This window comes from Equus przewalskii, chromosome 10 (genome assembly GCF_037783145.1).
Source record: "Equus przewalskii isolate Varuska chromosome 10, EquPr2, whole genome shotgun sequence".
Taxonomy (NCBI): Eukaryota; Metazoa; Chordata; class Mammalia; order Perissodactyla; family Equidae; genus Equus; species Equus przewalskii.
In genome coordinates, this window is record NC_091840.1 from 30,873,590 (window position 1) to 30,898,469 (window position 24,880).

The 24,880-nt window shown below is 38.4% G+C and overlaps 1 protein-coding gene across 5 annotated transcripts in view; it reads left to right on the forward strand.

Moving 5' to 3' along the window:
* Positions 1 to 24,880, forward strand: part of ANKFN1 (ankyrin repeat and fibronectin type III domain containing 1) — a 371,664-nt gene that overhangs the window by 273,079 nt on the left and 73,705 nt on the right. For all 5 annotated transcript variants that reach the window (XM_070560769.1, XM_070560770.1, XM_008519821.2 and 2 more), the window contains exons 8-9: positions 20,696 to 20,793; positions 23,181 to 23,271. In XM_070560769.1, coding sequence (XP_070416870.1) covers positions 20,696 to 20,793; positions 23,181 to 23,271 — 189 coding nt within the window. The remainder of the gene's footprint in view (positions 1 to 20,695; positions 20,794 to 23,180; positions 23,272 to 24,880) is intronic.

Here is a 24,880-nt window from a genome sequence, read left to right on the forward strand (position 1 = left end):
TCACTTGGATGGTTCTAAACTACCCAATAGAAACAGTTTGCCAAAACTTGTCCAGGATTTCCAAGTAAATTTATTTGATCATTATTAAATGGTTTCCAAACGTATCCTTTTAAATGCTATCTACCTTTCTTTTCTGATATTCTTCCATGTTTAAACAGTCAAATCTATCTGACACTGTGGTGGTAAATTCTTTGTTATTTGGTAAGGAATTAACAAAGCTAAAGAATGTGTTTGTGTTGGTTTGATATTCTTTGAGATCTGAGGATAAAGATTTGGCCTTAGGAATCTTTTGCTCTTATTGTCTGATCTCATTCTGGAAAATCAAAACCCAGTAAAAGTTAACAAAAGAAATGGGATCTTTTTGAATTGTCTTAAGAGATGATCCTTTGTTTTAAAACATTAAGAGTAAAACAGAGTGATAGAAAGGATAAAATAAAAAGTAAAAATTATAAAATATGAAAATGTATAAAATCAATTTTAGAAAAGAGCTGTACTTATAATGGTGATGTGGTGAGATCTAAAAAGCAAGAACAGGGACCAGCCTGTGGTGCAGTGGTTAAGTTTGCACATTCCGCTTCAGGGGCCCAGAGTTCACCAGTGTAGATGCCAGGTGTGGACCTACACACTGCTTGTCAAGCCATGCTGTGGCAGGCGTTCCACATATAAAGTAGAGGAAGATGGGCACGGATGTTAGCTCAGGGCCAGTCTTCCTCAGCAAAAAAAGAAGAGGAATGGTAGCAGATGTTAGCTCAGGGCTAATCTTCCTCAAAAAAAAATTTTTTTTTAATTTAAAAAATAATAATAATAAAAAGCAAGAACAAAATTGTAAAACACTAAGAGCCACATAAAATATGTATGATAAACAATAAAAGCCCAAGATCCTGAAATTTAATAATCAAAGAAAAGCAGAGGTCATCTGGCCCCACCTATTCTTTTAAAACTGAGGAAACTAAGACCCAGAGAGGTAAAGAGACTTGCTCAAGGTCACAAAACTATCTGGCAGAGCCAAGATGAAAATCCTAGATTCCCACTCCCAATTCACTGTTATTTCCCCTACAGCATACTACTTCCCAATAAACATCACCAGAAACCACAGAGAGGCCTGAAGCCTAGGCTAGGAACTTTAGGGGTTAACACACCTAGCCCATAATCTGAGCAATTTGTAGAACTAGGGTGAGATTTCTTAAGTTTGCAGAAGTTGAAAATTCTCAACAAGAGATGCTTGTTCAGCTCTGATCTCCCCAGGATGAGAGTAACATGCTGAGGGCTCTTAGACCCTTGCTACTTCTGCTGGTATCAGAGGGTCACATCTCAGCCCTCAGACCCCAGCATTTCTAACTAGGGTGGATCATGAGAACCAACACATCAGGTCAGATCCTCCAGACAGTTGGCCAACCCCTAATCAGTGCATGGGAGTAGCCCACTGGCCCTCCCTCCCCAGACTCTGGCCACGATTTTAAGAAACATAAATTTAAGAGTCTGATTTTGCTCTTTATGTGGATTTCCTTTAAGCATAATCAGCTTTATGTGGTGATAAATACATGGTCCAAACATCAATAACCTTTCCACAACCTGGCCTCCACCATTCCCTTTCAGCTTCATCTCCCACTGCTTGACATATTGCATTCCAAGGCTAAAACCAGAGCAGCTCACCTTACCTTGGACACATCATATAATCTCATGCCTTCATGCCCTTTCGTACGTTGTTCCCTCTGCATGGCATGCCCTTCCACATTCTCCCAACATCTAGACTGAACAAATAGGTGGTTGGATGGATGAATGAATAAATGGATGGAAAAAGAATGAGGCAATGAATGAACATAATATAATTTGAAGAGTGCTAGACAAACCTGCTATCTTAAAGTAGCTCCTGCTCCCGTTCAAAAAATTAAGCCTTTACTATTTGAGTAATCTCAGCTTCCCTGTTGGACCACATCAGTGTTATGATTATCACCTATGAGATGTACAGCAAATAGTTTAAATAATGATTACGATACTGAAGTTATAGTAAAGTTGGCAAAAAATTCCTTTTTTTAAGAATATCATGGGGAACTCAAGATTATCGATATAATATTACTCTCACTCAGTTTCATTTCTTGAGTACAAAAGAAGTGAAATTTTACCTAGGGTGCAGGTAATTGTGGATAACCCTGGATACATCAACGGGAGTGCAGCATATATGAGAACCTATAACCCCTTATGTTGGCAGTAGAGGAAACAAGCTTGGAAATTCTGTAGTAGAAATTAATATCTTATGTTGCTATCTTTTGACTTTCTCTTTTAAAGTGAAAATGCTTTGGGGAGAAAACAAATAAGTAATTAACTAAAATACATAAGTGAAAATAAATAGTCTCAGGGCTTAGCCATCACTCATACTTTGATGTAAAGTAATTCATCATTAGATGTGTCTTCAATTTTTAATTAGAAGTTTAACTTTCTTCTGTCACAGTTAGGTTCAGAGTTTTGATAATGAGAGAATGCAGGGAGGTAATATTGAAAGCTTAGCACAGTGGTGCAAGAGAGTAGGCTTATTTAGAGGAATAAGATGACTCAGTGAGGAACATGCAGATGCTGTTCTGGGTGAAGGCCGGAACAGGTGAGGCAGACCCAGAAAAAGGGAGTTAGAAGGCCCCTAAGACAACTCTGAACTGCTTCACAATCTTTGTACTCTCCTTGATTTGATGCATATTCAATGAATAGTGCACAACCCCAAGAAAATGGCACTCAGGCTCTAGAATGCTGGTTCTATACCACTTTGGTATCATTCTCCCTTTTCATGGCCACGATGGCTCTGCCTGTCCAGGAAAAACACAGAACAAAACAAAAAATGCATTTATGCACATACCCAGTACATTTTGTCTAAATTTCAAGCCTTTCATAGATATTCTGAAGCTAAGCCTTAGATTTTGAAGTCAGTGAACTCCAAGTTAAGGACCTCATTATCAGTTAATATTTTGCAGACCCTTCCAAAGTTCGTCAAGTAATTTTCATATCATTATGTCACTTAACAACCCAATTACCCAGGTACTCACTCATTTTGTTCATGAGGAAACAGAACATCAACCTGGTTTTCTGAGTATATTCTCTATTTTTATCTATATAGAAAATATCTGGAAGGAGAGTCAAGAACTGGTATCAGTGGTTGCCTCTGGAAAGCAAACTAAGAGGGAATACAACCCTTTGTAGTGGTTGTTTTTTTTCCATGTGTGATGTCACTTTTTTCTTTAAAAAAAAAAGATACCAGATCTGCTACTTTCAAAGCTGTATTTTTATCCCTTTAAATGGGTGAAATGATGGATGCACTTAGAAAAATCAGATAGTTCCAATGTCTTCCGAAAGTGAAACCTTTTTTATACAAATTCATATATCATTTATCTCCTAATACTAGTCAAATAATTTATGAGTAAATTATAATTTTATTTTTATTTATTTTTAATTTATGTATTTATTTTGAGGAAGATTAGCCCTGAGCTAGCATCTGTGCCCATCTTCCTCTCTCTACATGTATTTTTACATGTGGGACACCCACCGAGCATGGCTTGATAAGGAGTATATAGGTCCACACCTGGGATCCAAACCAGTGAACACCTGGCTGCCAAAGCGGAGGGCCCAAACTTAACCACTACACAACTGGGCCAGGCCCCTAAATTATACATTTTAAAAGTAAATTTCTTCGCAGCATGGTGAGATTGCATTTTGCTAATATATAGTTCCTATATTTGTAACAATTTAATCTTTTATTGGGTCTCCTTGGCCGTTTACTTGCAAATTAGTTTTCAGTAGAATTATTAGACTGTGCAGTTTTATGCCAACTTCTTTGACACAGTAAATACTAAAATAAACTTTCATTTCGTTATTCTCTAGTCCCAGGCAGCATTTAGCCAAACCTCCTCCTGCCACATACACACACATTTTCAACTATTTCTTCACTTTGTATGCTACTAAAATTTTTAGGTAACTAGATAATCAGTATCTGATATTTGCAAATGCTTCTTAAAAATCAAAACCCTGAAGACTGATGTGCTCGTTACTTTTCTATTTTGAGGCTTAACAAAGTAAAAAACAGTAAGGACATTTATAATCAGATGAGGATGAACATCTTGATGTGAGACCTTACCACTCAAATTATTTGAATAAATTATTGAGTGGTGACTATTAAGATGCCAGACACACTCAATTTCAGCCGTGACCCAACTCCACTAGGTTTTTAAATTTCTGTTAAAAATAGAAGAATCTATTCTATAAAAAGGACAGCCAAAGCAGTGTTAATTATTTTTAGCTTCTGCCTGAACTCTAGCTTTCTGCTTTCATTTACTGCTGGAGCTCAATGGCAGGTCTGGTGATACAAAGGTGAACTTCAAGCAGAGCCCTCCACCAGGTTTTCCACAATGAATGAAACCATGTTCCAGGTCTAGAACTGCAAGTGTCCAGGTTCCCAGAGTTCTGGCCCTGTCCTGGGAGGGCGAAGGCAAGAGTGGGTGCATGCAGCAGATCTCCCTGGGGTCTGCTGTCAGCACTGCTGCAGTTAAGATGATGTGATTCAAGCATCTGTCAACACCATCCAGCAATTACTCTGAGGAGATTCATCTTGGTGACTGAGTTGAAGTAAGGAAAAAAAAGAATTGTGTAGAAAGTTCACTCTTCTCAGGTATGGCACACCTTCACAGGAAATGTAAGTTATCCGTACACAGTGTTGGTGGTGAATGATATTCACCACCAACGCCACATATTATAAACTATAGGCTCTACAAAAAACAAAGAGGTCTGGTGCTATGTGTCACATAGGCATGGGGTGTCTATAGGAATTGAAGTCAGAGGTTGTACTGCTGAGCTGTAACACCTGCACCTACTAGCTGTCAGGGAGGTCACTGAAACCCCCTAAGAATCAGATAGCTCCCTTACTTGAAATATAGGAGTAAGAACTAACCTAGCAGAGCTGGAGAGATTTAAATGGTCCCCCATTACCCTCCTTACACCAGTACTGGTCATCAAATTAAAACATGAACTGATCATGTCATTCTCCTGTTCATACACCTATACTGGCTCCCAAGAGAGGAAAACCCAACCTTCAGCATTGCATTTAAGGACTTTTACTATCAGCCCATCCATCAGCCCCCACATCTTGCTTTCCTGTGCTGTAAAACCTTCTTCTTTTACCTGACCATGAGCCAGTCTTTCAACCCATGTTCTCTCTGCCCGAAATGCCTGTCTGTGTGGTAAAATCCTACTCAGTCTCCAAAGCCCGGAGCAAATGTTACCTTCCCCTATCCCATCTTCCTCCCAAATTTGCTGATCTTGGAACTTCAATAGTACTTTGTCCACCTCTTGCTATAGGGAGCATCGCATCTTACTGTAATTGCCTGGATCTTTATCCATCTGCCTGCCAGGCTGTGAATCCTAGGGTAAAGACGATGTCTTATTCACGTTTACAGCCCTGCCACCCAGCATGTACAGTATGAATGTACATCTGACCGGGCTTGGGTCTGCTTCTGCATAGAGGAGTGTTTGCTCCAGTCCCTAAGAAGGCTGATCTACTTTCTTCTCTGCAAAGGGAGAACTTTTGTGGAGGAAATAACAGTTTCAGCAGCCCCCATGGTAATAGAGCATTTCTTTGATCTCTTGCCACTATCTGAGTGTTGTTTTGAAAGTTATTTAAGGATGAAAGCATCCCCCAAAAAACCTACTGTCAAAGGGGATTTCAGCTCACCTCAAATCCAACCAACTCTAAGGTTTTGCAAGTGTAAAACTGAGATGGTGACAGCTACATAAATATTAAATGAGCAATGAGATGTCAATGTTTTTATTACCGTTTGCAATTGAAATTGAAGTAAAGCTGAGACCAGTTACATACACCTGGAGAGTGAGCATGGTTTTTGATATGACCACGATATTTGATTTGGAAATTTTTAAGTATACAGTGTTGCTAATAGCTCTTGGTTTTTTAAAAAAAAATGTAGTTGAACTTCACTATTCACCATTTCCGATGAGAACTTGAGATGCCAGATATTTGGGTTTACATAACAATTTTGCTTACAAATGCCTCAATGAATTGGAAAAGCTGTTTCTTGGTGGGTAACAGGAAGTCAGGCAGTTTCCTCCTCCTCACAAAGTGTTAAGATAATGCCAACCCTGAGCTGGTATCCTGTCTCACATGGATCACTGCACTAATATCTTTCTGGTCTCCCTGACTACAGCCTTACCCATCTCCAGTTTTTCTCCCACAAGCCACAAGAGTGATTTTTCTAAAATGCAAGTCTGATCATATAATGGACTGATTTTGAGTAGCTCCAAAATGACTTCAAAATACTGTTGACCCTTCTTAGCATGACACCGAGCTCCTGCCTCCCTGTGGAATCTCATCTATGATTAAAGTCACATTCCCATCCCACATCATCTCTTCTCATGCTCCCGATAATCACCTTGCAATTTGCTGACCATATTATGATTCTGGGCCTTTGCACATGCAGCAACCTCTGTCTGGAATGCCTTTAACCACTCTCTTCCATTGGCAGACCTGTACATCTTTTAGGGCTCCGCCAAGAGCCAGCTTGTCCAGAAAGCTATCCCTAACTACGCTCTCCCGAGACTCTTCAGGATGCTTCCACTCTGAGCCTACCTCTATCACAGCATTCATCATACTGCATTATCATCTTGTATTGACTGGTCTGTCTCCCCCATTGGACTGTAACTGTCTTGAGGGCTAAGATCAGGCTGTATTCACATTTTTATCCCCAGCAACTGGTCTCTAGTAGAGCGTCAATGAAAGTAGGATAAATCAATCAGCTAATCAGCACTAGATTGAAGTTGGATTTGATTTCTTATCCTAAATGTGCCAGTAATCAGCTTGGGGTTGGATATTGGGCCAACAGACACAAAATTCAATAAATTCAACTATCTTTATTTACTGAGAATCTATTACGTGTATCTCCTCCAATCAGTCCACATAATTCTTTTTCTCACTGTCTGTGGCCTAGTACTTTACTACCAAGATATAAATATTGATAACAACTTTCCTGCCCTGCCTTGTTATCTTAGAAAAAAGACTTTTCAGAATTTGAAGAGCTGCTTTCTTCCATCCTTCCCACAGTGGGTGACCTCTTGTGAATGTGTGCAAAATAGTGGTCTAGTTCTTCCTTTTTAACTGTGAATGTGACAAAGTCTTCTTTATTAAATGAATTATTGCATTCATTCATTTCAGACATCTTTACTGGGCACCTACTATGTGCCAGTTGCTCCCATGGACCAAAATAAAAGACACGGGTAAAACTGCCAGTTAAACAGATAAGCTGGAAAATGCTTAACATTATACATTTTAGGTTCAAGCTGTTGATTCAACTGTGTTTTGCGAATGCTGAAAATAGACAGACATCACATATAAGTAGAAATGCAGATACCTAAGGAAACAAAAAACATAGAAATAACCACAGCACTATCCCAAGGAAAGTAATTAGGCCCTTCAAACAGCCCCAGCTAGCATATACATTGTACACTGTGATGTGTAACCTTTCATAGGGGTCTGGAAAAAAAAATACATGTATGTTGCTTACAATATGAAGGGTTTTCTTTGATCCCCTGAAACCCATTTGGGATTCCTGAACCCCAAATAAAGAACCCTCATATGAGCACATTGAGGTTTGCACCCTCAACATTAACCAGTCAGATCATCCACACACAAACAGAAGCTGAGCCTGAGAGAGGAAGACAGGACTCTTTGTCTCTCTGGGAAGCTCCAGAAGGCTTCTCCTTGCCTTGATGGGAAAATCGAAAGATGGGATTTTTAAGGATCAATAACGCACCTTGTTGAGTAATTAACAGTAGAATGTGAAAGCAAATACACAAGGGAGGCACCCAAACAGCAAGTTCCCCTTAGTGAGACACAAAGGGAGGAGGGCTGTGGCTGGCTGCTCCCAAGGTGTTATGGTTCTTTCTTTCTTTCTTTATTTCTATTCTTTCACAAATTCCTTTGGATACCGGGGCACTGCTCCCACTTTGGAGTTGGTTTGTTCCCAGGTCATCCACCCTACCTCTCACCTTATAAGAGAGTATCTCTAGCCAGAGGAGAGAGAAACAGGTGAAAAAAGACATGAGACTTATTCAGGACTGGGGAGGGCCAGAGTAGGCTATTGGGGTGGGGGGAGGAAGAAGACTTGGCACCAGTGAGGTTGCATAACATGAGCCAGGCTCAAATTATGTGCCAGCAATTTACACGAGTCTTCTGTGACTGTTTATGTTGCTGTTTATTTTTTAAAAAATCAGTACTTATCTTGGCCACCACAGCCACATGTAGCTGACATAAAAATACAGAACACCTTCATGAGACTCACAGTCCCCCAGCATCAGTACAATCCCCTGTTCTGCTCGGTGGTCACTGCCCCCAACTCTCATTCCCTCTTGAAACCATAACAAGGAAATCACAGTATTAGAGACAACTCTGGACCTTGGGGAAAGGGGACAGAGGCGCCAACCAGGAGCCCCAGCCTTAGGTTCACTCAGTAGAAGTCAAATATTGCAAATACTTTCTGCAAGCTTTTCACAGTTGGAGCTTTCTCTGGCTTAAAAGAACTCAACATGGCTGTTAGTCCATTTATCACTTTCTCCTCATATGGGCTTGGGAGGCAGGCAAAATAGACAGGGGTTCAAATCCAGACTCTGCATTGATAAGATGTGAGGCCTTAAGCTAGTTATTGAAAAGTTTTGAGTCTCAGTTTCCTCATCTGTAAAATGAGAAAAATATTACCTACCATATAGGATTGTTATGAAGATTAAGTGAAATATTTAGAAGTAAAGCACAGTGCCCCAGTAAATATGAATAGATGTTTTCCTAGCATCCTCCAAAGATCACTAAGCATTAGCTTCCTATAAGCCATTATCATTTTTGCATAATTCAGGATTTTCTTTTTACCTTTTATTTTTTGTAACATTTTACACATGCAAGATTTTAAAAGGTGATCTATAACCTTTTAAAAAATAATGGGAGCAATTTTCTTAGGAAACTTCAGCCTTTGCCAATGGTCCTTTCCCATTATCAGAAAACACCTGGCCTAACTCTGCATCAACCAGAAATATCTTTTATTGGGGAACGTGAAGTACCCAAAGTCACTGTTCTTCAAGGAATCTACTGGAATCCATAGCCCCTGCTTAAAATGTACTCTCAAACAATGGAGTGTAGATGAGGCAAAAAGAAGCTGTACACATTATTGTTTCTTGGTATCCAGCTGACAACCAGTGTTTTCTTACTTTGTCCCAGGAGGAAGAGTAAGTGACTAGCATTTTATTCATTCAAGAGCTATTTTTAGAGCTATTACTCCATATGAGGCACAATGTTGGCCAACTGTGGGGGATGCAAAACTGAGTCAGACACAGCGTCTGCCCTAAAGAACTGACAGGGAAGATAAAATGCTCATTTAACACAAATTTTTTGGATGCCCACAATGTGCAGATCCTCTTCTGGGCCCTGCGGATACAATGGGGAAAAGACAGACAAGCCGATGGAGTTGACATTTTCTTGGGTAAACAAGTAAACTAATAAATAAATAAGATTATTTCAGATAATGATAAATACTAAAAATAAAATAAAAGAGGATAATGTATTAGAGAGGCAGGATAAATCTGGTAGAAATAACTTCATAAGTTAGAGAAACAGAAAGTGCAGATAAAACAAAGTGGGTAGAATCATAGACAGGAAGTTTCAAAGAAGTAGGCAGGACCCAGATCATGACTCCTTGTAGACTAGGGGTCTGCAAAGTCTTTCTATAAAGGGTCAGATAGTAAATATTTTAGGCCTTGCAGGCCATATGGCTTCTATTGCAACTATTCAATTCTAACATTGAGACAATATGTAAAAGAATGAGTGGTGTTGTGTTCCAATAAAATTTTATTTATGGACACTGAAATTTGAATTTCATATGCTTTTCATGTTACAAAATATTTTATTTTATTTTTCAATATAAAAACCATTCTTAGTTCACAGGCTATATACAAAAACAGGTGGTAGACTGGATTTGGCTTACAGGTCTCAGTTTGCCAACCCCTGATGGAGACTATGTGAAGAACTTTGGATTTTATTTCAAGCGCAATTACAAGGTTTCAGTAAAGAAAAAGTATTGTGATATGATTATGCTTTGAAGAGATCATCTGGCTTCAGTGGATTGGTGGGGGTATAAACAGAGGCAGAGAGACTAGTTCAGCTATTAAACTGTATTAGCAGTACTAATGTGAAACAACGGCAGCTTGGATGAGGGTGATAGTAATGGAGTTAAAAAAATTAAAGGAGACCAATTTGAAATATATCGTGTAAGTACAGTTGGAAATACATATGCATGAATCATTATAAAACAAAACAAGAAGAGTATTAATGCCAGAAGGAATGACAGATAAAATTACTCTGGGAAATCAGAGAGAAGGACCCAGAGTTGAAGGAGCCTGAGCCTTTCACTTGAGCAAGTTTTTGACAAGGGAAGATGGGAGAGGCATCAGGCTGGCAAGTTTCTGAGCGTTTGCATGGTGATGGGGAAAGAACTTTGGTCTGAGATAGACTTGGCCTTTCCATACGTCTTGTCCTCATCTGTAAAAATGGACCATAATATTAAACTGTAAGCATCTTGAGGCCAGGGACCATGTCACTTGCCTCTCCATATCCCCACAACCTAGCTGATCTAACATCAATTTACTAAGCATTTATTGACCTACTATACACTATGGCATATGCTAGCTGTTTGGGAATATATATATACACACACACACAGTCACTGTCCTTGTAGAGCTTACAGGATTAAAGATATAATCACACCAATAGATAATTACTGTGCTACAAAAAAACAGTGTTTTGTGCTCTGAGAGAGATAATAGGACTTAATGTTACCTTGGGATCAGAGAAGGCTTATGTGCAGAAATGATTTTGGCATTGATTGCTGAGGGAAAAGGAAGGGATAATTCATGAAATGAAAGTCAGAAAGGAGGAGGAAGAACGGTATGTGTGAGAGAGGAAAGAGCCTGATATGTTCAAGGATCTAAAACTCGGAAAAAGAGAGAGAACAAGTGGGTGCGATGAAACTGGAGCTAGAATATGGAGAAGGCCCAGATCAGCCAGAGCCTTGTAGATCAGGATAAGAATTGAGAATTTTATCCCAGGCTCCATAAGAGGTTATAGGTGAGTTTGGGGTTCACACAGAGCTAGCTTTAATTCCCAGTTCTGCCACTTGTTAAATTGGTAGAATTATTGAAGGAATGACTTAGCCTATCTTGCAGGAATATTGTGAGAAATAAATGATGAAATTATCTGTAAAAGAACGTGGTTGATTTTCAATAATAAGTGTTAGTTTTACTTTCCTGGAGCACAGGGTAAATGCAGGGAGTAGCGCAAAATAAGGCTCAGAAATTGGGTTAAACGTTCAGCTAAGGAATCCTTATTTTGTAGATCATAGGGAGCAAAATGGATCTATGAGGATTGTCGCCTGCCTATCAATGTCCACATATAAGTCAAACCCACTTGATCTAAGCCCCTACCCCATTACTTCTACAAGAGAGACTGGGGTGGGTATCTAAAGATCAATATGGCATGGGTCCTGTCCTCAAGGAGTTTAATTTGTTAGTAAAAGTTATAAGGAGGAAAATGCGGTGTTAAGAAAGAGTATAGTAGGAGAATGAAAGGAAAGCCAAATAGTTAGAGTGCCTTTCTCTGAATGAAAGCTTGTTATCTGGGAGGAAAGTTGGAACGCTTTTGCTTTTGCCCTTGTGGCTGGTTATTTTAATTCCATAAGGGCCCAACAGGATTCAGAAAGCTGTGAATTGGCCACATATATTGGATCTGTGTGTATAAATCAGACAGCTGATCCTGTGCTTCCCTGCTTTGTATCCTTTGGAAATGTAAAATAGCTTGCTAGAGCTCTCTCCCTGAAGGCAAGAAGGGCATTCCTCTGCTGGAAACCAAACCAAACAAAAATCTCAGCATCCTGGGAAGCTTCACTAGGAGAAGAGCTCTAACTCCATGAAAGAGATGTCAGATGCTGCCTATTTTCGGAAGAGGAGTGATGGGGTGGCAGTCCCAGCCTTCAGATCTCTAAACACCACTTGGTTTTGAGTCTGGGCAATTGTTCAGCTTTATCCATTGCAGCCTTTAAAGAGCTTATACTTCTTTAATGAACAAAAATTATTATCTGGACAGCTTCTCTTAAAAAGTAGTCTAAAACAAGTGAAAATCTATCTAGACATCTTACAATTCAAGGATATGGCAGTGTTCCAAGGAAAAGTGAAAAGTGTGTCTGAATTAATGACCAAAGTGCCTATTTTCAGTTCATAGTGTCCTAAAAGTACCCATTCACAGAGCCCAGATAACCATGAAATAAGATATAATAATAATGCATAAAAATAAAATATAAAAAGAATATTATAATAACAAAGCCCAGATAATCCTGTTTAGGTGTGGAGCTCTTTCAGGCCATCAGGAGAACTGGACTGGTACATCCTGCCATACATACAATCAACATTTCGGTTTCTGTTGGTCAGCCCCTGACTCTGCCATCCCTGTTGCTGTCAAATCCATAGATGTCCACCCTGCAGGCTGTGTGCTGCTCCAGTTTCTGGGTCAGCCCTGGCTTGGGCAGGAAGAACTGACACAGGGAGCCTGGGCACCTGTACTGCCCAGTGCCTGGGGCCTGGCCACTGCGCAGACTTCTCAGAGGGTGACTGCTTAGTAACTGAACTTTTGCCCCAGATTCCCTCACCGTGCCACTCGTCCCCCTAAAGGGATTTACGTACCTCATTCTTGTCTCCTGGTAACAGAATGTTACCTAAATTATGCCTGAGAGATCTACTCCCCTTGGACACTGTACCTTGCTCATCAGGATACACCCACCCCTAGAGTCCATCTGAGCAATCACCTAGCATTTATCCAGTGGTGTAAAGATAAATGTTTAACAATTGGCTCTGTGGGGAAAAAAAAGTATGTGTTTGTGTGTGTGTGCATATGTATGTGTATATATACATATATGTGTATGCATGTATATATATACTTATTCACATATATACATATACACACACATATATACATGTATATACATGCATACATACAAACACACACGTCTATTATAAATTTTACTGACAGAATATGTAGCACACAATTTACAAACCATAATAAAATATACAATACTCTTTATTGTAAATTCCTTTAGCCTACAGATTCTCCCAAAATGCTTTAGTTTGTTTTTATCATACTCTTGAATCTGTAAGCCAACCTACAGCTGCAATTAATGGACGATGTAGTTGCCATATAAATGTTAGTCGATAGCTTCATTTACTTTAAGGAACTAAAACAAAAATGAAATAACAAAGACTTATGTTGGAACTTCACTCATTTGTCAATGACATAAGCAACTTCTTTGTTGAAACAAGTAACAGTTTTTCAGTACTGGAAGAATATTTCCTCAATTTTTTTGTGTTATTCACAATGTAATAGCTACAGAAACTTTTAATCTGCATTATTAACATTTTCTCCACCACTTTCTTAAGTCTAGACCAATGGTCAGCAAATTTCCCCTGTAAAGGGACCAGAGAGTAAATATATTAGGCTTTGTGGACCACATATGGTGTCTGTCACATATTCCTCTTTGTTTGTGTGTGTGTGTGTGTGTGTTTTAGAATCCTTTAAAAATGTAAAAACCAAAACCATCCTTAGCTCCTGGGCCATACAAAACAAGACCTCCAACTGGATTTGGCTTATGGAACTGCAGTTTGCCAATACCTGGTCAATACAGTTCACAAAATAAAAAATCATGCCCTAGTTTACAGCATTTGCTGATTTCTATGGTATAAAGATTCCCACCATGACCAATTTCAAGCTACCAATCACTAAAATGTTTGTAAAGAGATGTGCAGTAGTACACCATTATATACTATTCTTCCCGCACGGATACAACAGATATCAATAACCTCAAGAGTATAAAGAATAGTAAAATGCAGCAGAATAAGAAATGATGAGATTTAAGTATTTACTGTCTTTGTCTTTAACATAAGTTATTTAAGTTTATACAACTTAATTTTTAATGATGGCTGTGTTTAACCACCAGCTCGCAAAATTCCTGAAATTTTAACAATCAGTTCTCACAAGCCATATGGGTCAACTCCAACCCCCTACTGCATTTACCCCATCTAAATGTGGATCGGGGCCAAGCTCCTACTTCCTCCATCACCCTATTTGTATTGCCTCTAAAAGGTACCCTATCACACCACCTAGTCTTAGATGTGACATGATAAGTGGATTTTTGCACTCTGTACTTTGTGATAAGTCTGAGATCTTCCCAACTCTTAGTTTAATGTTCTAGGAAAGCCAGTAGATGAATCTACTAAGGAAAGATATCCTATAAATGTAAAGAAAAAAGTCATTTCTATATGATGTGGGCTTGAGGATTACTTAAGCTTCCAATAACTCCACTAGTGCAGATTATTCAGAGTTTCTCATCCCAAAACTGCAGAAACTAGTGAGGGAAGTTTTGTTTGAAGGCACCCCTGGTTAAGTGACCAAATACATACATGAGAGGTGAAACTCCATCAATCTCACTGCAGACATCAGGCTGGCAATAGCTGGGCCTCTGGAAAACTACTATTCATTCAACAAACATTTCATGCTAGGCTTGGAAAAAGAAAGAACTATTAGTAGCAGTAAGATACATAAAAATCATAACACCTTTCATTTCAAAAGCCAAGGGAATCAAGAGAAAGATCAAATTTAGATAGAAGCCATAATAAGGTGAACTATTAGAGGGAAATAAAGAAGCAAATGGGTCAGACTGTGGAGCTTTTTTTGTGGTTACTTGTAGTCCTTATGTACTTTCAAAGACCCAAACGTTTAGACGTTCCTCCTCCCTGTCAGTACCTGTATGGAGCTCCATCAGATAGCAGGCAAACTAAGATAGTACACAACGTTTACAGAGAGGCGCATATTATTTTCGTGGATAGCAGAACCTGACAATATATAAATGAATGTAGCCTTCCGATTCCTGCTTTCCTTTTAATCTTCTAGAAGTAGTGGGTGCAAGAAGGCTTTACTAGTGTCCAAAAAAAAAAAGCCTTTTGCCCTTAATTTAAATCATTGTTTTTCTAGGGAAATTTAATTTGGGAAAAAAATGTTTTTCTAATTAACTGGAAGACTGTGTGCTATGCAAACAATAAAGATTCTTGTTTGAAAGTAATGCATGCCCCTGCTCCTAGGACTACCAAGGGAATTTAAAATAAAAAATGCAAGCGGTCCCGACCTCGTATTTTGCCAGAGCTAAACAGAATTCCCAGATCCAGAGTTTTCATGTCAGTTCCCAATTTAAAACCCACAAATGCTGAGAGGGTTCATGCTTCAGCAAGACACATCTTCTCATCTCTAGAAATGACTGTATCTGATCTCTCTGGGTTTCTCAGCATGTCCTTCTCTCCTTCTTTCTTCCTCTTGTGCTACGGTTGGACTGAAAGGTTAGTAACTGCACAATTAGATGGATCAGGGGAAGATTTCATAATGCTCTGGTGCTGGGCTGGTCAGTCTAGCCAAATTCCGTTCATTAGCTAAGGCGCCGGGATGAGTATGGCCAGTAAGAATGCTGTTTTGGTTCCACAGAAGTGCTGATAGGGAATAGGAAACAAACTTATTTTTTTGGTTCCTGAGAGGCAGTATGAACAAGTGAAGAGTCTGGGATGCTGGGAATCTAGAGGCCAGGAGTTAATCTCCATCTCAACCACTTAATGGGCAGCTCAAGAAACTTTCGTTCTCTTTTGACTGCATTTTTTCTATTCCGACACTGTTTTCTTATTTTTTATGTACCAGCATCAGATTTCTATCTAACTTAGACTTTAAGCATTCTGGAGTCAAGAATCAAGCGTTCAATTCACCCAACACTTACTGAGCCACCTATACTGTACTAGGTGCTACGATAGGTGCTTTGGAAACTGGTATTAATCCAATATGGTCCTTGCCCTCAAAGAGCTTATAGACTACAGAAGAGACTGACATCTTAAAAAGTAAATGCAAAACAATAAACCAAGTGCAATGTAAGAGATATATTAAAATTGCTATGGAAAACTGGCAAAGGAGCTGCCTCTCGAAAGCCAGGGAAAGCTACAGAAAGGAGAAGACCTTGAACGAGTCCTGTTTGAATGAAGAGGAAGATGATTTGGGGACAGAGGAGAGCATACCAGAAGAGAAATCAGCATAAGCAATAGATCTGAGATCAACCAACTAGCTAGGCTAAAGTGGAGGGTTTGGGCAGAGCCTCTTTCCTCTTTTAAGTATACCCCTAAATTGTGAACAGGATAAAACAACTCTGGGCTTTGAGGCTTTTGAGACTTTAGGGAGAACCTGGACAATAGCAGGTTTGGGTTTTTTTTTAATCAATTGAATAGAAATTAATTGGACATTGCTGCAATGTTCTCTTATGCCTTTACTTTTGCATAGTCTTCATCTCTAAAAGGCTGGCCTGAAACCTAAAAGCGTTATCAGCAAAAGCAGGATGTATTAATCACACAGTCCACACCATGAGGCTTGAAATTTATCTGAGCTTTAGACTAACTTCCCTGCTTATGCATCCTAACACTTTTAGTCATGAATTTTCTACTCTTGTCACTGATTCTGTGACATTTCTCCTCACATTATAGACTTCAGGTAACAAGGTCAGACCTTCTTTTTCTTCTTATGCTTTTGGCCTTTGGTTTTTATAGCTGCCATCAGGAAAATGGTGGTGTTCAGCCAGAACACTCCCACCCAAATGACTCTATATTTCTAAAGCTTAGATAAAAATGAAATATTTGTTAAAATAACAAAACGTCACATTCAAAATATTCGTGTTATTCGATATAAATATAGTGAACCACAGTCTGAGCCAGAGCCAAATTTTAAGAAATACTAACACCTAGGTTTTGTCTGGTACCTTTCTTGCTAATGTCCAACTGCTATGAGCCACTGCATGATTAAACCCTGCTTCTATTTCCCAAACCTAAGTAGAAACAGTCGCCTTGATCTTTATCTTAAAATTATAAGTCTTATATAGTTTTAAACTTCATATACATGGCTCTAGCCCTTCAGGGATTTAGAGCAGGCTTATAAGTGCTTTTCTCATGGCTTTAATATTAAGTCTTTAAACTACCTACATATAACTTTCCAGAGAGACCATGCTAAGTTGCCTTCTTAGAAGTCCCAGTTGGCTCTCAAAGTGATTGCTGCTCACTAGCTTTCGCTCCCTTGTTCTTTAAATGACCAGAAGCTCCTTCATGTCCAAAGAGTCTGACAATCCAAGGAAGTACATAGAGGGAAAAGACTACTGGTTGCCCCAGAATAGACTGGCCATTCCAACATGGAGAATTTTTTTTCTTCCATGTGAATCTTCTCTTTCTCTCGCCCCTTCCCCTTTGAAATCCAGATGTGTTATAAGATTTAATTAGACTTAAATGCTTAAAACTTTCTAACTCCCAACGCAGAACCACACCTCCTTACAAACATGTTTCTATTTGCTTTTTGTTTTGTTTTTCAAGAAGCCAGGTTCTCTTTTCCACCTGAAACATGCTATGTAAAACATATTTCAATTGAACATGAACAGTTTTTATTCAAAACTAAGCTTTTTCTTCAGAAATTTTAAAGATTGTATCTTTGAGCAACTTTTCATTAATCACTTGCCAAATAATCCAGTATTGTTCCCACTAATCCCTAGTTCTTCTGAATCCTTAGTGGGGGATCAGAAGCTCTTGATTCTCAGCCTTGAGCTTGGAGCTCCACATCAGTCAACCTCGTATGTTTCAATGACAACCAAAAACAGTTTGTTTCCACAATTTTCCTATATTCTTTGCTCTTTCTAGTTGTCCTCGCACATTTGCTGCTGATTTTAATTTTGTTTTATTTGCAATAAGTCCTTCAATAATTCCTTTTTTTTCTTTACTCGAATTACGTGCAACATTATTCTTTGATTACAAACCCTCTCCAATTTGACTTTCAGAGATTTGGCTACTTTAAGAGCTAGTAGCTCATAAGCCGAATAAAACATTTTAGAAAAAATTATACATACATATATATATAACATATATTAAAATGCATATATATATATATGTTTTAGAATATGTATTTATAAGGAGATATAGTCCTGATTTGAGAGTTAACCTATAACCTTAATCATTTGATTCTAATTAGATTTTACAATATGCCTGAGAGCTTCAAAGGGCAAGAGACTAGAGAAGGAGAACATTCACGTGTAAGAAAAATATCTCCATCTTGGAAAAACCAGTCTCCTCTGCATATACATGTGTGTGTGTATGCATACAATCAGAAAAATATATATGTATTTTACTCGTAAAATATTTAGTAAGCACCTTCTACGCACCAAACACACAGATCCATGTACCAAAGAGGAAAAAAATGAATGATGCCTTTTCCGATTGTCACACTTCTCATAATCTAACAAGAAAAGGGACACATACAAGAAAGCATAATATGTGTATAACAAATCTTGTTTTCATACTAATAAAGAGCTTTGGGAACACAGAAACAGGTGTATTTATTTAATTATTTCTGAGGAATTTAGAGTTGGCTTTGCTAAGTCTTAAAAGATTAGTAGGGTTTCAGCAAGCAAAGGTTGGAAGATGAGCAAAAGAGACAGAGGCAGAAAAGTACACAGAATAATCATGTAAGGGACTTATACAACAAGGACTTTGCTTTGGGAAATGACAGGAGATGAGGACAGTCGAGTAAGGCTGGGACCAGATTATGAAAGTCCTTGAACGCCTAGTTAAGATTTCATTTTATTTTTAGAGTCACTTGACACTATGAAAAGATTTTAAATGGAAGAATGAAATAATTAAATCTGCATGTTTAAACTATAATTATGGCTATATAGTAAGAGGATTGCACATAAAGATGAGATGCACAGAAAAATCAGTTCTGAGAGTTGATCAATTGATCAATCAGGACTACAAAAAAATAACTGCAGCTGATGCCCATGATTATAAAGGCCTGCTCTAGAGTAATTTCAGCATGAGGAGGAGAGGGAAATTTATGGGAGGCATTTAAAAAGTAGAACCTACAGGGATTAGAAATCAACTGATTGTGAGGAATTGGGGAAAAAGAGGAGGCAAGGATGCTCTGACATTTGAGGTTGGGTGACTGGATATGTGGCAATGCCATGAGCTAAAATTGAGAAAACAAGAAGAGAGACACATTCTGGCAATGAGAAGTACTTAGGGGACACTCAAGTGGAGTGGGGGACACTCAGGTAGAAATTTACAGGAGGAAGTTAGAGCTCTACAGAGAGGCTAGACCTAGGATTCCAGTTTCAAGAGGCATAGTTGGAGCCCTAAGAATAAATAAGGTCACTACTCAGGGCAAGCATGTGTGGAGTGAAAAAAGAGCCAAATCCCCAAGAAACATCACATCAAAGGGAGAAGGAAAAAGGGAACCAGGGAGAGCCTGGAAAAAGGGGATCAGGACACAGGAGAAACAGAAGAGAAGATGCAACGAAAACCAAGGGGAAATAACTTGGCAAAAAAGTAGGAGAGGCCAAAGTGGCAGGATTTCCTGGGAAGAGGCTGTTGCAGATGATCAGAGCACTAGAAATTTTAGGAGAGCAATTTCAAGAGAGTGAGGAGAGCAAGAGAGATTCCCAGGAGCATAATGAAGAAGAGCAGAGGATGCAGGGGCAGTGACTCTAAAGCAGAGGGACTGTATGACTCAAGGGGAGCAGCAGGATTTAGGGATGGTTTGGCTTAATTTTGAAGTATTTAATTGTCATAGAAAACATAATTTAAATGTTAAGGCCTATAGCTTGTCATCATGAGGTTTAAAAATGTACACATCTTGTCTTTCATGTGACAAATTCCTGCTTCCTTTAGGATTGCCTTAAATCCTGCCATGTGCAAACTGTTACTTAAGACACTTTTACTAATGATGCATGATTTATCTTTCCTGACCATCCTTTTTTCAACCAATGGTAAATGTTATGAAAGAACATGGTCTCATAGTAAATGGGGTGTTAGGACTTGGATGATTTACCTGTGAATGAACACCCACCTTGGAGATGTCAGGTATAGGGAGAGCATTGAAGAGGTCAGCCGCAAATCTCAAATCTTCAGGCTGAAGAGAAGCCAATGAAAAAGCCTGGAAGACGATATCAGGTAGGAGGAGAGCCAGGGGAGGAGTGTACAAGACACTAAAGGAAGAGAATGCTTCCAGAAGGAGAGGCGTTAAATGATGTGTAAGGAAATGAAAGGAGGCTTCTTATTTGGGCTATGAATATCACTGAGACCTTGAAGGAGCACTTTCAATAGAATGGTGAAGCAGAAACTAGACTTGGGGAGTGAATAGAAGGTAATGTCCTAATGACCCATTCACTTCTCACATGCAATAAATAATTTACCTTCTATATACAATGAACTTTTATATGTAATGTGCCTGAGGATATGTGTGCCTATATACATATATACATGCATACACACATGTATATTTAAGGTATATTAATCACCATCGAATGACTACTTCTTTTCCACTCTTGTTTTTAAAAAATAATTGTGAACTTGGAAACTGACTTGACATTCCAAAGAGAATTGCTAGATGAGCCAATATAGGGGAAAGAGGGTAAACACTGTTTTTGAGAGAGATTACATGATAGTTTCTATGATGCCTCTTGATATATGACTGAATTTCATTCTCTCTTCTCCCTTCGCCTCTCTCTCCTTCCAGTGGAATGGAGCATGTCTAAAGACTTTTGTCCTTCGGCTGGAGAAATAATCATGGAAAACCTGCAGACCCTGAGATGCACAATCACAGGACTTAAAATGGTAAATGCCAAATCTTCCCATTAGACTTCCCAAGCCTCTGCCCCTGTTGTTTGTGCTGGGATTTTGGTAGCAAATGCCAATTCTGCAAGCAACAGCCAACACCCAGTCCTCTGGCAACAACTGCCACTCGTTAAGCTTGATATGTCTGGTATCCATAATCTGAACTCCACAAAGGAGTGAGCAGACAGCATGAACCACTTTGTAAGCTGCCATGTTGTATGGAGATCAGAAAAAGACTGGCCTCATGCAAGCCTTGAAAGCTGCTGCTTTCTAGATCACAGTCTAATCTTCGGGGGGGATCAAAGGCTCTGAGAGATCCAATTTTGACTCCCTGTCTGACGGTAAAAATAACAGCCTCATCTAACCCTCACCCCCACAGCCTCGGTTGAGATCAGTCATCAATTGGAGTCACACAATTTCCTGAGAGAAATCCTTCACCCTTGATTAAAAAAAGAAATCTGTCTAAATCTGCTTTCACAAAAAAGAAACTATATATTGTGGCGCTACATTTCTCAGTAACCTGAACCAATTTAAACTGTGAATGAAAAACTGGAACAAACTGTGCTTATTTGTTTAACCAATCTAAACTTAAATGTTAACTATTTATAGAACTAGAAGACATAAGAGCATATGAAATGCAAAAAATAAAAACTCTTAGCAAATCAGTTCAGACTGGAACAAATGCTATATATCCTCAAACAATTAAAATGAAACAAAACTTGATCATCAAAATCTTCTTTTAATCAAAAAATTTTTAAAGTACACTTAAATCGAATATGTATTTTTGGGGGGTCCAATTCAAATAATTAATATCTTAGGACCTTTATACGTGAAAGGTAGAGGAGAATTTTGTTGTTGCTATTGTTTCTCTAAACGGTTAGTCAACTAAAACAATTATCTGTAAAGTATAATCCTGAAATCCAACATTTAAAAAGCTGCATTAGGTTGCATCTCTTTAAGTGTGAACCAGCTTATTCTAATAGATTTCTTGGTGTTTGGGTCACCACCACAGAATCTTGACTTGTAGTCCTCATCACACGTCTAGACCAGGGGCCAAAACTGTGTATTACCAGAACAAACAAACCCCTGAGCTGAGGGGTGTCCCCAGAGATGCTATCGGCAGAAGACTCATTTCCCACCCTATAGCTCACATAATGGAAGAGGGCCAAAAGAGAACCCTAGGGAATTTCCATTGCTTAAAAGAAAAAGCGATATGGTGATAAAAATGGAAAACTCTCCATAGAGACTTTCTCTAATATTTGAACTCATTTTCATAGGGATTAAGTTTTTCCACTTGGTCGTCCAATGAGAGCAATGCAGACACTATCCTAATCACATAAAAGCCTAGAAGTAGATTTACACTTCCACAGAATCTCCATAACCTTGAGGTACATAGAAACCCATTTAAATGTTAAAAAAATTTAACTTTATAATATGGTAAGGCCAATATTATTAAATCCCTAGCAAAAGCTCTACAAAGATTACTGGTTTTTTTTTAACTTCAAACGCCATTTTACAATTTTTGCAAGCAATGCTTTATCAAATGCTGGCTTCTAAAATGCCCCTTTGGGTTCACTGGAAAACAAAAATCTTCCCAAAGCAAAAATATAAACCATACAAAACATTTTAAAAGATTATAGGCAAACAAAAACAATTTAATTCTTTATGTCATAAGACGTTAAATAGAAGCCATTATTTTAATAATGGTTTTAAAATTGAAATAACATCAAAGAATTAATAAAAAAAATGTTTGAATAGCTGAGTGGAGAATATTTATTGCAGCACTATTTATTGTGGCATAAAGTATGGAAACAATCTAAATGTCAACCAATGAGAGACTGGTCAAATAAATGTCCACCAATGAGGGATTGGTTAAATAAATAAAAAGTATTTGCCCACAGTGAAATACTGTGCAGCCACTAAAAGAATGAAGCAGGTCTTTAATTACTAATCTGAAAAGATGTTCATTATAACTTGTTAATTTTATAAGCAAGTTTATCAGCTAAAAAAGGTGATGGTGATTGCTTCTGGGGAGGGGAAAATAAGGAGAAAGAGGTGAGAGTGCGAAATTGTTGTTTTTGGCAAACCTTATAGAACTGTGACTTTTAAAAATTGGTATATAATTGTTTTGGGGGGATCAGGAAAAGTAATTATGATATTCCAATTTTGAAAAAAAAGAAGGCACAAAGAAACTAAGAGGGCAGCCCAAATATTTTTATTATCATATGTAAACATAATAGTCAAGAAAAGCTAGAAAGCTAAAGTATGGATAGTGGGGTAGGTCATTCCCAAGGATGAACAAGTTCATCAGACACAGGAATCTGCCTCTAGAGTAAAAGTGATTAAAATTCCCGATGCATTATTCTCTCTATTTCAATACTTTGCAGGGCCAACAGTATTTTGTCCAAGTCTCGGCTTATAACATGAAAGGATGGGGACCTGCTCAGACCACGACGCCAGCATGTGCCTCTCCTTCTAGTAGGTGGTGGCTGTGAACTGTCTCAAGCCTGGCAACAGGCTCCAACTCCAACTCCATCCTCAGTATGCCATTGCTATTCCCTCTCTGCACTGCTTAGGACTAACAAGACCTCCTCAGGGTAGCATCTGGACCACATAATGAATGATTCCTCTGCAGAAAGGTTCCCCTGGGAGGCAACCCAGTGGAATGAAAGGAAAGGGAATTTGGAACCAGCAAGACTGAATTTGATACCCATTATACTTTTTATTAGCTGTGTGGCCTTCAAAAGTTACTTAACTCATTGAGTCTCAATTCAACATCTGTAGAATGGGTCCAATCAGAACCCTTTCACAGGACTTTCATGGGGATGTATGAAGTGACACAGTGGGACTGGCTGCCCCAGAGTACATACAGTCCATTTTGGCTCTCAACTCCCCTTCCTCACCAGAAATCTAGCAAACTTTACTTACATTCTGTCAGAAGAAAAGCTTTCTTGCTAACAGGCACTCTGCTACACTCTGGCATGAATATATTCTATAATATTTGTAGTGGTGGCTGAAAAAAACCAGCAAAAGCCTCTTGTAATTATTTGAAGATTAATAATTCATGCCTGGTATATTTGGTAACTCTGTATTAACCAGAAAATTTAATTAACTGGAAAAAACATCTCCAGACATACCATATGATAGATTTTTCTGCATAATGAGCCTATTGCTCTCAATTGTATTTTAATTTCTTTTAAATCTTCACTAATATGATAGTTAAAAATGTTATCATATGTTTCCTGTGAGAGTGCAAACTGCTGCATGCTTTGTGGAACACAATTTGCCAGATTATGTCAACTGCCATAAGAACATTCATTTCTTTTTACCCCATAATTATCCATCTAGGAATCTAACCTAAGGAAACAGATGCAGACAAACAATTATGTACAAACATGTGCACTACAGCAATATATTGATAGAGTAAAATATCACATGTAGTGGGGAGGACAAATATCCAATATTACCTTAATGGTTAAATAAAGTATATGTACATATCCATACTATAGAACAAGACACAACCACTAAAAATGATGTTTTAAAAACCCATTCATTGTGTTGAAGAAATTCTTACGGTGTAAGTTATAACATTTAAACTGTGAGTTTGACTATAATTAGGTAGATGTGCCTGTGTGTAACTATCAAAATTTAACAGTGAATATTTGGGTTATGAGATTATGGTCTCTTTAGTTTCCTTTTTCATATATTTGTATATTTTTCAAGTATTATGACAACCCTTTACCCAGGACTAACCATGAATCAGGTGGTATCTTATGGGCTTTCACATTCAGTGTCTCACTTAATGCTCACAAGAGTCATTGTCATTGTTCCCGTCTTGTGGATAACCAACACCATCATTATCATCTGCATCACTGTCAACATCAGAGCTAACATTTATAAGACTGACTTTATGCCGTGTGTTAATCTAAGAACTTTACATGGATTAACTCATTTGATCTTCATTACAGACCTATTGAGGTGATTTTTATTATTGGATCCATTTTCCTGATGAGAGAACTATTAACATACAGGCACATACATACAGAGTCCAACATCACAAAGATAGCAAATAATGAAGTCAGATCCA